Below are 15,727 nucleotides of genomic sequence, written 5' to 3' on the forward strand. Positions count from 1 at the left end.
GGCATTTGACAGTGTCCAGCATAGTATCCTGGGACACTTTCCGGAAGAGCATATCATTTGAAAATTCAGATATGGGTGTTCGCCAACTCTACAGTTATCGTTGTGTAACCATGCTCATCTGAGCGTATACTGTGGCTTTATGAATGTCGCAGTACCAATATCATATTATGATTGCTATATCATGCGATCGATAACCGTTGCGAAGTGCTGATTGTTCACTCCAGATTGTAGCTCCGTTAGCCTCTTCTGCACGTGTCGATCTTGCTTGTTCGACTTTGTCTCTTTGACTGCGTTTTGCAGTTTGTCTCAGCGCTCGCTTTCGTGACATGAAATTCCACTGAGGGATAATGTATGACAAAGCAGGAAAGCTTGGGACGGCCAAGCTCAAAAGCGATAAAGATTCTTACTTAAGCGAAATCGCAAGATGTGGCGCCCGTTGCGTGCTTCTTCGTCCACTACTAGGCTGCACGCGCACTGAGCGAACGCGAGGCCACTCGTGCCGTCTCACCACGAGAATCGAGGTCGTCTGGAGTTCTTCTGCTCGCCCCGCGCAGGCGCAGTCGAATATCTGTTGCCGCTTTTCGTGTGTTCGCAATAACGGGCGCATATACTCGCAATGTGTTCGTGGCCTTGCGACGTCACGCGAGAGCACTTCTGGCACCTTCGGCTGGTCGTTTAGGAAGTCGACAAATAATGTGTAGGAAGTGACAAGTAAGCTTTATTGTGAAACTAAAATGGCGGGTAGCATGAATAGTGGAGGTAGTGAGAGGCGGCTTGGCAGTTCTGACGCTGTTCTAAACCACATTGTTGCGCTTTCGAAGCGTTTCGAAACCATTTGTTGAAGTGTGGACCATTAGTGAAGTCGACTTGTCCATGCGTGCGCAGGGATGACTCATTCCGAGTCATTGTAGGGAGGATGGGCCTGTTGCACCCCTGCCCGTTAAATCACATTTTCTTCTTCATGTGAAAGCTTCTGTTCTCTGCAGAGAGGGGGGGGGGGATAGAAAAAGAAAGAGGTCGCCGTGTCGCGACCCGTAGAGGGCGATATCCTCGCTAGCCTTGGTTTCCCCCTATTCGCGCATTGTTTCTTTTTCCTCTACTTTCTCGCTTGTCTCTTCTCATTTGCGTTCGCCGCTGTTCTTGTGAGGGACCGACATCTTTCTCTTTTTCTTTGACAGTATACACGTATACGTGAGCGACCTTTCTCCGTGGCGTGAAGGTCATTTGTGCTTGGCCGCACTTCTTTTCTTTCTTTACGCTTAGACTGTTACGTCATTGTTGAGAAGATGGTTGCGGTTCAACGAAAGGGTTGGATGACTGGTCTTTCAGCGGATTCGAAGGTCGTGTGCAATCGTCTGCGTTGCCGCCGGGGCCACAGCGTCGGAACCGGTTCTCCTCCTCCTCTGAGTCATTTTCACCGCTCGCCACCTCCGCCCCCTCTGTTGCCTCTCTTCCTCCGACGTCCTCTTCCCACTACCAGGGCCTGCACTCGCGCTTTATCGAATCCGTGCACTGCATTGTACAGTTCGTACAGTTCGTGCCAATAAATCAGGAACGAGTACCACAAGAAAGGCCCATTTTGTCATAATTTAATGTATTGAACCCTTCAGGACAGAGCAGAAGGCACTACAGAAGGGGAAGGGGGGGATAGGTTTCCCTTCCCCGTGACCGTCGCTTCTGAGTAAACGAAACGGATCTCTAAGTTCTCAAGGATGGCTTGGTGGGCTAGTTGGTAAAGCATCTTAAGGGGTAAACAGCGAACACAGACGGCTACAGAGAGAACAAGAATAATTAGCGCTGTGTCCTGTTGTCATCTCTGTCGCCGTCTGTGTGCACTGTTAACCCTTTAGGATCTCGAAGGCCATGCTTTTGCAGGATGCATACGCCAGTACAGTGTCTAGGCACTGTAACGCCAGAAATGATTGCGGAGCCGCCATGTTTTCTTTTTGTTTTTTCATTGTGTCATGGGGGGAATATTTTGGTGTCCAAATCAGCCCAGCGATCTCTTCCTTGGATAAACAGACTCAGATTTCAAAGGCGATGCTATTCCAAATTCGATGAGCCGGAAGCAATTTCAGAGCCGGAAACACGTCGTAGTTGCCATGTAGTGGACACCAGCTGCTGGTCATTTCAAGCTGGACAAAGTGGTCACTAGAAGATGGAGATATTAATTGATCCAGAGGGGCGTACATCTGACGCTTCAGCTTGGATGGAGCCAGTGTTTGCCAGAGGTACGTGTCCTCGTCACTGACGAAGAAATGGAAGGATTCATCATCTAACGCCATGCAACACTGGAGTGCGGTACTCCACTTGGACACAGCGATGGCGGGCTGTATCCTGTCAAACCGTGTAATCACCTGCCCAGTCCTCGATTATGGCTTCCCTTCCCTTGGCAGCCATTTCGTTGCCCTAATACAGGCTAACAGCTCTACGCATCAGCTGCGGCGTTTCTTCCTCCTCATCTCAACTGTATATCGGCCACCCTCGTTTGCTGGTCTCTAATCCACACCCCTCCTACCTTTTTTCGCCTACCACTTTTTTCGTTATGTGGCTCGATGGTTGGCAGTCCTGAGCATATACTCAAGTTTCTTTGTTAATCCCCAAGTTCCCTAAGGAAGTACTTGTGGAATGCAGTGATTGTATTCTTTTGCAACGGTATCGGCATGAGCTGGCGCTCATGACTTGAGGAAGAAAGGTTCGCTGGCGGGACCCCGCCCCTCTCCTCCTTTCTCTGCAAGCCGGGGCCCGTTCCTTGCTGCATTTACCGCGAGTCGCAGTATTGCGAGCGGTCGTAGCAGGTGTTGCCGCCGCACCCCCCTCTGACCGCACTTGGCGAAACCCGCGCAGCTGTCCGGCCGTGTCTGTGGTCCGGCCATGCGCGACTGCATGTCGGCTAGCTTTCTCCGATCCTGCCCCGGCGAGTGGTTCGCGTGCCTTGATCGAATTTGGCCTTCCCGTGTGTGTATACCCGCACCGGATTTCCCTTCTTTTGTTGAGCTAGTCGTGAATGCGCTGATGTTTTGACGTAAGGAGGTCACTTGAGCGCCGGCGGTGAGTAGGCCTCTCTCTTTCTGTTTCTTTTATTTTTCCTTTGGCTTTTATGAGTACGTGTTTTCTGCGCGTGTTTGACTGCTTTTGCAGTTAATTTTGAGATTGGGAGAGATGCGATTTTGGTTATCGTTAGCTGCAAGCTTCTATCGCAATTTTTGACTCCGAAAGCAGCAATTTTTTCTTTCAGGATTCTTAACTCAATCAATCAATCAATCAGTCAATAAATCACGTTTGCTATATTCGAAATTTAACTTTTGCTGACGTGAATTCAATGACGAACTTCAGACGGTTTCACTTACATACTCAACTTGATGTGTATATGATCAACATGACTTGAACTGATGACATCTGAAACGTTGGGTATGGTTTCGCTTTTGTAATTTATAGACACGTTGTGGCACGATAATGTGAGACATTTTGTGTGCGGTATGTGTGCTGCTACACTTACTTTTTATTTTATTTTATTCTTTAGTGCAAGCATCACTGAAATCTAAAGAACCTCACAGCGCTATAAGCGTGCACTCTCGCAGCGCACCCTCATTTAGATTTATGCTGATTAACCTCAAGCAAGAATAAAATAGCCTTCCTTTTTTTTTCCTCTTTCGTACGTGCTATTTTATTTTTTAGTACTTTCAGTGTTCTGAAACTTGTGAGCATGCATGGTTTCCCGAAACCATGATTTGATTATGAGGCACGCCGTACTGGAGGCCTCCAGATTCACCCAATTTGCCAGATAATTTAAGTAGCCGTGGTGATGTGTTCACTGCCCCGTTCAACTGTTTGCGGCGCATGGTCGTAGTGCAGCTTTGGTAACACTCATGTTTCCGTTTATTCGTGCTCGCAATCTCGTATCTCTGCTGTGTAATATATACAGTTCAGCGCATCTACAGCGGACGCCTCTGCAACCAATTATGACGAAGGAATAATTATGTACTGGGCTGCGCGGTGCGCGACCTTTACAACGAATTCCAAGTAACGTTTGTATTTACGAGGCCACAAGCACTAATAGAATAACGTGTCCCGTACGCCATCTGAGCAAAATAGGTGGAACAGATGGCTTTTGTCCAATGAGAGCCTTATAGGGCTGCTCTGGCCATTCTTTGACCATGTCAAGGTATTGGAATATTTAGGCTCCCGAGGCCCGTCCCCGGCCTGTCACGCGTCTGATACTAGAATTGTTCCGTAAATTCGAAAACAATTTTAAATATCCAAAGAAGCGCAAAAACGAAACCGAAACCTAGCCGAGCAGCCGAGCGAACTTGTTCGTGTGACGTCATATGAGAGGTACACCAGCCACGAAGACGCGCAAGGGATTCGTTCGCCCGCGGGACGAACGAAACCGGCGAGGAGCAGATGCTCAGCTGATTCGCGACCTCGCCGGATGTTCGGGTGGCAATGTCAGCTGCACCAGCTCGTCGGATCTGTCAAACAGTGACAGCTATGATTATGACGAATTCAATATCCACGAATCTCCATTCGCATTCGACCCGCCAAGAGGAGAGCCAGCGCCCATGCGCACAAGATCGCGCTGCAACATGAACACCATGGTTAGCCCTAACCACTGATTTTATACGTGCTGCTTGTTATTTTATGTGTTCTACTTCTTCGCGGGGAAGCGCTTCGCGTGCTCACTGTAAGATGTAAAGCACGACCATTTGAATCCTGCAAGAACGCCGCTGACAGTCCAAAGCACCGAACGGTGCATTTGTTGAAATCGGCAGGTACAGCGACCGTTCGCCGTTCGCCTAAGATAGAATGCTATCCGCTCATTGGTGACATCAATTCATGTCAGAACATATTACAACCGGCAGATTTTGTGCATGTAAGTAGCATTGCATCACGCTGAGTTGCGCCGGTATGAGCGACCACACACCTTCGAAAACAGCGGGCGGGTGTCCGTAGTACAGTAGCGTTGTTATGCTGCTTAGTTATCATTCCTCGTATTCTCTTCGTGCATACAGTTAGTGTGTTGCGTAAAGTAGACATAGATTAGGACTTTGCGCGCATCATCGTTCATTTACAGAACGCGTAGCTTTCTCGCGGAAACGCCGATGCCGGTATTGACACCGTTGGCTGCTGAACGGTTGCTTGCGCTGCTGCATCGAAGGGGCCTCCGCCTGCTGCCCATTTGGGATACGAGGCAAACGGTGCTCTGAAGAAACTAAATAAGTCAGCATAGCAATACGTAAAAATACACCCATGTACGCAGTCACATTTCATTTAGGGAAGTGCCGGCGAGTGCAACGGCGCGGCGCTCCTTCGAGAACGGCAACCTACCGATGTCGATACGGCCCCGTGTCGTCGCTTCTTGCGTTTTATGTGTGCACTGTACGAAATAAGGAGTGGTTTGTTTCAAATCCGTATGGTAAAAACTGAACTACATGAGCAGTTTTCTCCATCCTAATGGCTTAATTTGCTTCAGGTTAGTCGCTCAAGTCCGCCAGCAGTATGGACGCACGAACTCTGCGACTGTGACATATAGGCTTAACCTCGGCTGAACGCGATCGGCGTCGGCTCAAACTTGGTGTGCGGACGGCGGAGGGCTGAAGTTCACACAGCCAACAAAGCGACGCCACTTGCTTCTCATCTCGTGCCCGTTCACACGGAGGAACGTAACTTTTAGCAACAGCAACTCTCACGCCGATCACTGGCTCACTCCTCGGCCCTGTCGGCTGCCATTCATTCCCACCATGCTCTGCCATTGCCTCTGCTTTTACCACCTGTTACTTCATAACACAATGTGGCCAGTAGCTGAGGAGCAGGCAAGGCAGGTGTTTCCAGGGAATGAACGAAATTAATTCGTGAAAAATGTGCGCAACTCTCAAGTCTGATGTTTTCAAGAAATTACGGAAGCATACAGAAGAACACACTCAGCAAATTCCATTCAGATCTGTGTCCTTTAAGTAAATGAATAGGTGCTGTGCTCCAGGAGTGCTTGATATATCATATAGACTATGTAGGCATTTACTGTAAACAGGAACTTTGCGCATTACTTTATGCTTTGTGTGTGGGATGTTTTCGTGCATGTTTAAGCTAGTGCGGCTTCGTTACATTGCTGATTAGAGCATGGAGATATTTACATGTGAAACTTAACCATTACACATGCTGCATACATTCCCACCTTCAATGAAGGGTGTGTTATGAAAGATATTCTTGCACCGTACCGCATTGATTTAGCTGGTATATTGGGGTCGAAACGATCAAAACTCAAAGGGACACGAAAGGAAAATATTAAGCTGAGCTACAGCGATAAGTTCTTCGCCCAGAAGTATATCATTGTTTTCTGTTTGCTAACACATCACTTTGTTGTGTAGAAAATCGTCACCGAAGGTCTTGCTGTTGCTGCACAATTTGAATTGTCCGCATCAAAACGAACGAGTCGACGTAATGCAGATGCATCTGCCACTTTTCCGCTCTCTATAGTTATAGAGAACCAGTGCTGATGCCAGCTGAGAGGTACCATAGTCAAACATAAGTGGTGCCTCCTTGATTTTCGTTTGCGTCACTTTTCAGCTTCCAAAAGTTCCTTGGCTTGAAGAATGAACTCGTTATTAAAGAAGCCCAATCTTTCAATCTAGCTCGGCCTAACATTTTCCTTTAGCGTCCTTTTAGTGTCGTTTTTGGCAGCCTTGTAGTGAAGGATTCAGAGCCGAGTATTCCACTGTTTGGTTATATACAATTCACCATTCTTGTCACCTTCTGCAGGTTCTGCAGCAGGAGATTGAGTCTCGAAGCGTGCTGGTCAAGTCCCTGCTGAGGCAGTGCGAGGCACTGTGTGTGGGAACGAACGCGGCTGGTAAGAATTCGACCCTGAGTCCATTGCAGCTGCCACCGTCCCATGCTAAGCCAGCAGTCGCACAGCAGCAGCAGGCAGCCCAAGACGGCGCCGCCGAGTGTCCCGCGTCTTCGCTCCAGCCGTTGTTCGCCAACGATGCCCAGCGGATCCGACGTGTCGCCACGAACCTCGAAAAGCGTTGGCACGCCCTGTGGCTCCGTTCTCTAGAGTGGCAGTGCCTGCTGGAACAGCTTCTGCAGGGGTCAAGGGTGAGTAGTGCCTGTAGCTGTTCTTACAAGTGGCCCATGCAGCTGTCCGTGCGTGCGTGCGTAGTGCCAAAAAAACACTGCTCGTCAAAAGTGGCTTCACCTCATAGCAGGCATTGCGTGGAGAAGCCCATTTGCTTACGCATTGTGACTCCGCTCTTTAGAGAAGCAGTGCCTTTTCGAACTGCTTCTGCGTGCGTAATGGGGGTAAGTGCCCGAAAGACACTTCTGGGGGTGACTGCCTACCTGCGGAACTTCTGGTATGCTACAAGGACAGTGCCTGCACGCATGCGTAGCTCGTTAAGAAAGACACTCGCAAAAGCTGGCTTCACTGTTATGCGAGAAGCCTTGGGGAGAAGCCAGATCTGTTCGCTCGTTGGATTCAATGTATTTACAAGTGACAGTGGATGTATTGGTGGTATTTCGGTGTCTGATGCATAGGCTTACACATGCCAGGGTGTGTGTAAATGATGTTTACCATAACAACTTCAAGCATTGCTAGGAAAAATATAGATGATAAATAAGTAACTGTGCAAACGTGCAATAGCAGGGATCGAATTTGCACCTATCTGACGATCATAGGCCATTTTGGGGAGCCTTGAGGATATCAAATAGCAGCATTCATTGAGTGGATTGTAGGCTATGTGTCCTATGACAAACACTGATGACAATGCAGACCCGCTGTGGTGGCTTAGCAGCTATGGTGTTACGCTGCTAAGCACGAGGTTGCGGGATCAAATCCCGCAAGCTCATTGAGATGCCTCTCAAGCTTCCTTGAGAGACATCTGCATGCTGTTAATCGGGAAGCTCGCAACAACATTGCCATAGGCTGCTTGTGCGCCAATTCCATGACGTAAAATGCTTCAGCTTGCTCTAACAGGATACTTAAGACGTCAGAACAGTTCACAATGCACTCGATAAATGAAATCGCAAAAGCAATAATATATACCATTGTAAATTCATTTTCCCATTATAAGATTTCCCACGAAACATCCTTGTTTGCTCAGTCGAAACTAGAGTTGGACGCACTACAATGAACTTGCTCCTGGCACACCTTTCCTACTCTCTATTTTACAGTCGAGCCGACAATGTTATTGAGGTTCAGTCATGGTGCCATGTAAGCACAACACTAGTATAAGCCACTGCGTCTACTATCGCGAGCAATGTGAGCGGGAACTCTGGAGCAGGAGTGTCAGATAGTTTCGAACCTTGCTATAGGCGATGCGCAGCAGCCGCCGTCGGAAACAAAGGAGAAAGGAGGACGCTGTTCTAATAACTGTTGGCACTCCCGTCATGCGTATCTTTATACAAAGTGCGAAACTTCGCATCGCAAAAGCACATTAATAAAGCTGTTTGATATTGCAGTTACTGATAACTTTGTGCACTGAAGTGTGGCCAATAGCAGCACTGTTTTGAAGCGTAAACATTCGAGGCCTACTTCCCTGGGAAATCTGTCCGTTTGTCTGGCACATGTGACACAATGCATTCCATAAGATGTACATGAGGTCCTATGGAGATATATATCAAAATATCTTGTGCTAAACACAGCAACGGGCGCCTCAAAGCTGCGTTCCTAAAAAAAAAAAAGAAATCACCCTGAAAAAAAAAAAAAAAGACTTGCTGTAAGTAACTGTGCACGCAACTGTCTTATCAGCTATCGGCGGCCAGAGAAATGTCGTAGGCTGCCCTTTTCAACAAACACAGGCGCGGCAGGAGTGCCAACAGTTAACGGAAGAGTGCCCCCTTTTCCCTTCCGTTTTCGGCAGCGTCCTCTGCGTATCACTCTAACTTGGTTTCGAGTCTACTTGCCATGCGTTCGCGTGTTCCTGCTTATATTGCTCACAATAGTACAGTAACGTCTGCCCTCACCATCTCTGTTTCCTCTCCACGCTAAGGACAATCTGCTCTGCACTTTTCTTTATTTTAAAACACCCGCGCTTTCAAATAACACGTGGGCATTGGATCACGGGACGTCCTGTTAGCTATTGCCATTTTTTTCTTGTTTTTGTTTTGTGTCTCCTGCCTTTTCCTTCACTCGATGTCAAGTGTGTGCCGAAAACTCTCTCCCACACGGCACGCTGCGTCAACAGGCGTGACCGAAATGTCGTACAACGTTAAGCGCTGGTTGTCGCTAGTGATCAGTATTGAGAACAAAACTGAAAACGCAATAATCCAGGCCAAAACTTGCATGGCTCTCGCCTTTAGCAGCACTTTGCAGGTTGTTGGAATGATCCATTTTCTTACCACCTCTGCCGTTCTGCTTTCTGAATTTCACTTTCATATCTCTTATTTTTGCCATGAAGTCCTAAAGGGACACTAAAGGCAAATATTAAGTCAAGCTAAAGGGATGGATTAGTGCTCGAGAATCTCTAAGGCGTTAATATTATCGTGAATGGAGCCTTAGTAATAGAGAAATTTAGGTAAATGCAGGACACGATTAGGGACTCCACCGGGACATTCAAGTACTTGCCCGATGACGAAGGCATTCCTAATTTAAATTCTGTCACTAGTACTCAACCACTCGTTATAAAAACATCATTGTATGATTGACATTACCCTTGACAGCGACGGGGGTGGTCTAAAGGTTTCATTTTCGCTTGACTCTGCTCTGCCTGCACTTTCCTGTTTCAGTAGTTTCATTGTCGCATAGTGCTGCATCGATTTAGCTGGCTCACGAAACTCGCACAAACTGCAAGTAGCAGAGAATTCCACTTCCATGTGATGTCACGGGATGCCCAAACGGTCCACGCCGCTTGACCAAAAGCAGCTGCAGCCGAAGCTGAAGCAAACCTGCCACTCTGTCTTAGATCGGTTCCTCCATGGCTGTGCATTTCCGTTTTGTGCAAAAAACCGTACCGCCGTCTGTTGGGCGCCGTTGTACTCATTGACAGGAGCAAAGGGCAGTGATAGCATATGCAACGTCACTACTCCCCAGTTGAGTGGCGGGAGATTTTAATTGCGATAAAGGTATTCGGACCCTTCAGATTCAATTTTCTTGTAAACTAAGTCTTGTCAAGAAACAAGCGTTGCGAGGTTTCTGCAATGGTATTCTGCGATGGACTTAGTATTTGCCTTTAGTGTCCCTTTAACTGCAGGCATGTTGGGTGGGATGTAGGCATGGTGGCACAGAACCCTTCTACAATCCCTGCTGTAGCAGATATGACAGGGAACTTCACAATAATGTAGATATACAAAGTACAATTTTCCCATGTCTGTTCTTTTGCTTGCTTGAACCATTAAAGTTGACTCTCATCTGATGTGGTGAGCTGCCAAAGCGCTCACCCTTCTTATGAGGCATTGTGTCCCTTGAAGTAATTTCTCTTCACATTGCTGCATTTCATGTTGTAATAGGGGTTGGGGGTAGGGGGTACAGTGCTGTAAACACACGGACTACAGAAGTAGAAGTGGACAGGACTCACGCAGCCACTCCATTTCTACTGCTGTTGTCCGTATGTTTGTAGCGCTGTACCCCCCATATTACAAGATGAACTTCCATCAACTACTCTGTTGCTGCATGTGTCTGGATAGTGGCATGCTTTGATCTAAGATATAAGTGGCTTTCACACTTGATGCATTTTCTACTTTCTCAGCCAACAGCATTAGTATTTCTGCATGTTCATGACCACCAAGTCACGACAGAGGCTGTACTCGCTGACAGAACTGACACATTCTCATTGGCTCAGGGTCTCTGGGAGACGGGCAGTGACTGCTGCTTCGGTGATGAGCCCAAGACCAAGCAACCACGCTTGAGCTGTGAATGGGACGGCAGCAGCAGCACAGCAAGCGACAGAACCATGGAAATCAGCAGCAGCAGTAACACCGGCACCAAGGAACCCCGCGCTGAAGACCAGTTGACCTCCGTGCCTCCAACAGTCTCTGTACCACCCGCAAGGCTTGAGAAGGGTGTCATGGTTGGGCAGACGGGCATCATGGACCTTAAGTTGGCCTGCAAAGGAGGGCGGCGCTTCGAGGTGCTTCACGACGTTGGGTATTCGAGTGAGAGCTCGACGCAGCTCTCCAGCGAAGACTGCATCCGGATCTACAGCTACTCTCCGGAGCTGGCGGAGTCGGTTTTCCGGGAATATCGTGACAGCCTGGCAAAAGATGGCGTCGACGGATGTGGCATAGGCGACATCAATGGCAGTGCGGCCCTGTACAAGGCGGCTGACGAAGAAGAGTACGAGGAAGGGGAGTACGAGGCGTCACCACTCATCCAGTCGAACGTCTCAAACGTCAACTTCTACAAGATGACATTGCTCGAAGAAGCACCATTCTCGGACCATAATGGCGATGATGTCATGGCCGCTGCAGGGCAGCTGGATGATGAGTTGATGGACTTCGCGGAGCTGGAACAGCTTGGTGGTGATGCAAAGGCCTCTGCAGCAGGGTTTGTAATACTGTAATTCCTAGAAAGTCTATATGATTGTTGTTATTCATTCTTTTAAATTGTTCCCCTGAAAACTTGCAACTGTGTGTGTTTTGTAGCAGGCCGTAATTTGGTGTCAGAGTTTACACGTCTGGGCATTGGCACAATCAAGCCTCACTTTGAAAATTCATACAGTCAAACCAATTTCTTCATAAAATTTGCAAATGAGCAGTACTATTTTTTGTTAACCAGTATTGCGATTTAGAGAAATAATCTTGCTTTGATGGTACTATAATGGAGAATATAACGGAAGTGTACTAATAACTTATTTTGAATTAAATGGGAAAGTAATGGTTCTAAGCATGGTAATAAATGAAATGCACTGCTATCTGCTACCAATGCACAAAAATTCAACACCAACAAGCTGATAATATCAAAGGAAGAGCCATTAATATTGTGTTTGCTCATTGACACAAAACCTTGTTCATATGTTCTGTAAAGAAATGTTAAGATGACATACCAACCGGGAAAACATCCGATCAGAAGTCATAAAAAAATTTGGTGAACTCAATTGTAGTTGACGTCTACGTAGGATGAAGCGTAGCGCGGATTGTTGCATAACGAGATGCGAACAAGAGCCGAGCTTGTGGGGCCCTAGTGGCCCAAGATGCACATTGTCGTTTTTGCGGCTTCAGCAAGATTTTGTTGGTGCCTCTGGAGTTCGGGCTGGGTGAGCAGCTTCTTTATGCAGTGAAGTTTGGCGGGGTGCACCCACTTGCGTGAATTGCTGCATCACAAGATGTACCTCGTGGGGCCCGACCAACCTGCGGCACACATTGACATTTTCCTATTGCACAGCGCTTTAAGATAGTGACGGGAAACTGAAACAAAATCGAGTTACTGGATGACGCCTGCAGCAGGGAATGGTGGCACGTTTGGGGTGTCGCCCATTAAGAGCGTGCAGTACGCTTACAACGGTGCTATGCTGCATGAGCTGTGAAACAGATCTGTGAAGGTACTTATCGCAATAGGGTTGGCGTCGAAAGCTGTGAATGTGACGAGCAATGACCTGTGAGTAGATTTGCGCGGACCGGAAGAGGAAATTGAGTGTGCGCTAGCATTTTCACGTGACACAAGCAGGTGACTACTGCAGGGAAGCTGCTTGCTGTTCTTGATTACATGCTCCTTGCAATTTTTTTTTTTTTTACATGGTATCTTGTGGCCAAAAAACATATCATACACTTGTGCTTTGGTGATGTACTGAACGTTGGTGCGGAAAGATTGTGCATTCCGGGACCTTATTACCTGGTAAATAAGCGTGACGGTATTAGGTTAGCCGTACGAAATGGGATTGTACCAATGAAGTTTTGCTGTTTTCCGTATCCTGAGCTTACCATAGATAACTTGTAACTGTTTCATTGGCTCACTAGTTGCCAAATGTTGTCTGCAGTGTCGATGGCAAGTCGGAACGAGTTCGGCGCTGGCTTCAGAACTGCGAGTCTGCGCCTTTGACTTCTGCGTCCGCTGAAGAGGAGGAGGAAGACACATCCGTGACAGGAGGCAATGAGGGTCGCGTCGACAGTTCTTGCGATGCGAGTGGCGAGTACACAACGAACGATGAATCCGAGGAACCTGGCGATGAGTCCGACGGAGCTGCCTCGTCTCGCCGTTCTTCTCGTGGCAGCAGCAGTCAGGGCCTAGACACTTCACGGAGTATGTCGCTTCTCAGCAAGTCAGGCACTGGCTCTGTGGAAACCGTCGTACAGGTAGATGCGGCAAGTTATTTGCTCACAAATCGTATCATAGCAAGAAACTTGTTAAAGATTCTTTTAAATTTTCTGAAACTTAACAGCTGGTCTTGGCAGCTCTGTGTAGCACACTGGAAAAGCTGCAGCAGCGTCCATCTGGAGCTTGTTTCATTTAACGGATCTTATATTTGCTTCAGTGATGCAGTTGTCATGGTACACTGTTAAACAAATGTACATCCTTTGGGTCAGAACTGCTTGTTGGCCTAGTTGGTGCTTGCTAAAAGACATGTTTTCTGCTGCAGTAAAACACTCACAAAAGGTTGTGTTGTCTTTATGTCTCTTCCTTTTGTGTGTGTTCAATTGCGGCAAAAAACATATTCTTTGGTTTGTTCCTTGCCACACAACAACGATCGCCATCTGTCTTCCTTGGGTTCCCTTTCTTGAAAACGTTGCGCTCGCTACTTTCCTGTTGAGATTGCTCTGTCATGCTGGTAACGCGCATGCCGTTCGTGACTTGGAAGTACCGGGCTCGCAGCGTTAGAGAGAGAAAATGCAGACAAGACAGCTAGAGGTTTGTTAATGGACAAACAATTGTTCCAACAAGTAAGATACATTGGTCGCATGACTAAAAACTACACCGTATTTTTACTCTTATAGCCCACCTCCGCATGTAAACCACACCGCCAATAGCAACACCCGGAGGGAAATAACTGCATGCAACACTCAAGTCTCGCATGGCTTGTCCATGTTGTATGTTCGGTCAGAAGCTCACCGCCTCTTTGACGATGCTGATAATCTTCAGCTTCTGCTGCACTGTAAAAGGCTGCCATTCTGCACAGCTCATCGTAGTTGAAATTGTGTTTCACCGGCGCCACATGCGTTATTCGCCAACTGCTAACATGGTGCAGTGCTGCCCTGGAGCCACAGCTCAAGGTGAATGTCTCGCATAACCACCGCTCCAACGTTCTGTTAATTTTTTTTTTAATGTTGTGCGGGTTGTAATTCAGACCTGGGTCTATGTAACCCAAAGGAGATCACGAAATAGTTCGATATAATATATGCCTGTCTGACTGCGTAGCGATTAGTTCTTTGCACTGTCAGTATGCTTCACCACAATATGCGGATGTTAGATAGTGAAGGTTAATAAAACAAATCTGGCATTATGGAGCGTCAATATGACCCTTGGAGCACAAGCTCCCATGTTTTGAGACATGCAGCTTGCCTGTTTTTTCTCCATGGCATGTACTGCTTTTCATATTCAACACATTGACAGCATCTGCCTGCCAAAGCAGTGCCGTTTCGTCAACATGATAATTTCCGATGATGCGAGAAGTGATCGCAGTATCGCTATAAGCGCGCTAGCAGGGACACTGCACTGCACAGCATTCGATATATCAAATCTGGTGGTGAACGGGAATTTGATGAGCACATAGTACAGAGCTGTACTTTTGCACGACTTTTCCAAAGGCCTGTTACAACTGTTTGATATAGACAATACAGTCGCCGACCGTTTATTCGGACCTCACGGGGACTGCGGAAATGTCCGAATAAACAGGTGTCCGAAAAAACAGATCAAGAAAAAAAAATGAAATCCTTTATTTCCACGCGCTTATTCGGGCTCGGCAGTAGGCTTGAAGAAATCGTGAATGCGCCGTTGCACGCTGTTCCGTTTATGCACTGTCAGATAAGCCTGAATCTCGGAGAGGGTCGTACGGTCACTATAGGTGGCTGAAAGCACAGTCACTGTTTGTGCACGCTCCGCATGCGACGGCAGCATAGCACATTGTGCGTTATCTTCCGACTCGGAGTCATCGTCCGCACCAGAAACCTGACGAATGATCTCGCCATCGTTGAGTTCTGCGCATGTCAGTACTGCAGTGTCAGCACCTGTGAAACTGTCAAATGAGACGGTGTCCGGAATCACAATGCAACCACTGCGCAGGTCTCGGCAGAACATTTTCCGCATCAGTAGGGAGCACATCGGAAGGCGACAAATCTTAGGCCTCCCGGCACCCCCTTGCCGGCATTCCCCAGTGAAGTCTGCGCGGGCACTGTCGGCGCCATTAGACACTTGACGCGATGTTTCTGTACGCCGCGTTGGATCACTGAAACCTCGACACAGCACACAAAGCAAACACTACCGTGCCGACACCAGTCGCACAAACGAAAAACGTAGCCTGCTCACAGCGTCGTGCGCGAAGAAACAAATCAGCTGCTGGATTGTCTTGACATGGCTTACTAAGCTGAAACGAACTGCTGTAGAGCCACTCTATCGAACCAGGCAGAAACGATGATGATGAGCGGGGATTTCCAGTAGCGCCACTTCATGGGGCAGCAAGGAGGCTCTGTTCAAAACAAAAATGGCGTTCAGCAAGTCGAACTATGCGCCGGTCATAGTCGGTGCATGATGCTCTCGATCGAGTTGGCTCAAGGAGTGTCCGAAAAATCAGACGAGAGGTTGCAACGTGTCCGAACTTTCGGCAGTTGTTATACATTATGGTCTATGGGGGGAATGGCGGTG

General features: G+C 47.8%; 1 protein-coding gene across 2 annotated transcripts in view; it reads left to right on the forward strand.

Moving 5' to 3' along the window:
- klar (klarsicht) overlaps positions 1-15,727 on the forward strand; it is a 684,286-nt gene that overhangs the window by 568,457 nt on the left and 100,102 nt on the right. For both annotated transcript variants that reach the window (XM_075700314.1, XM_075700315.1), the window contains 3 exons: positions 6,757-7,095; positions 10,776-11,479; positions 12,909-13,224. In XM_075700314.1, the coding sequence (XP_075556429.1) occupies positions 6,757-7,095; positions 10,776-11,479; positions 12,909-13,224 (1,359 nt within the window). The remainder of the gene's footprint in view (positions 1-6,756; positions 7,096-10,775; positions 11,480-12,908; positions 13,225-15,727) is intronic.

This window comes from Dermacentor variabilis, chromosome 7 (genome assembly GCF_050947875.1).
Source record: "Dermacentor variabilis isolate Ectoservices chromosome 7, ASM5094787v1, whole genome shotgun sequence".
NCBI classification, from domain to species: Eukaryota; Metazoa; Arthropoda; class Arachnida; order Ixodida; family Ixodidae; genus Dermacentor; species Dermacentor variabilis.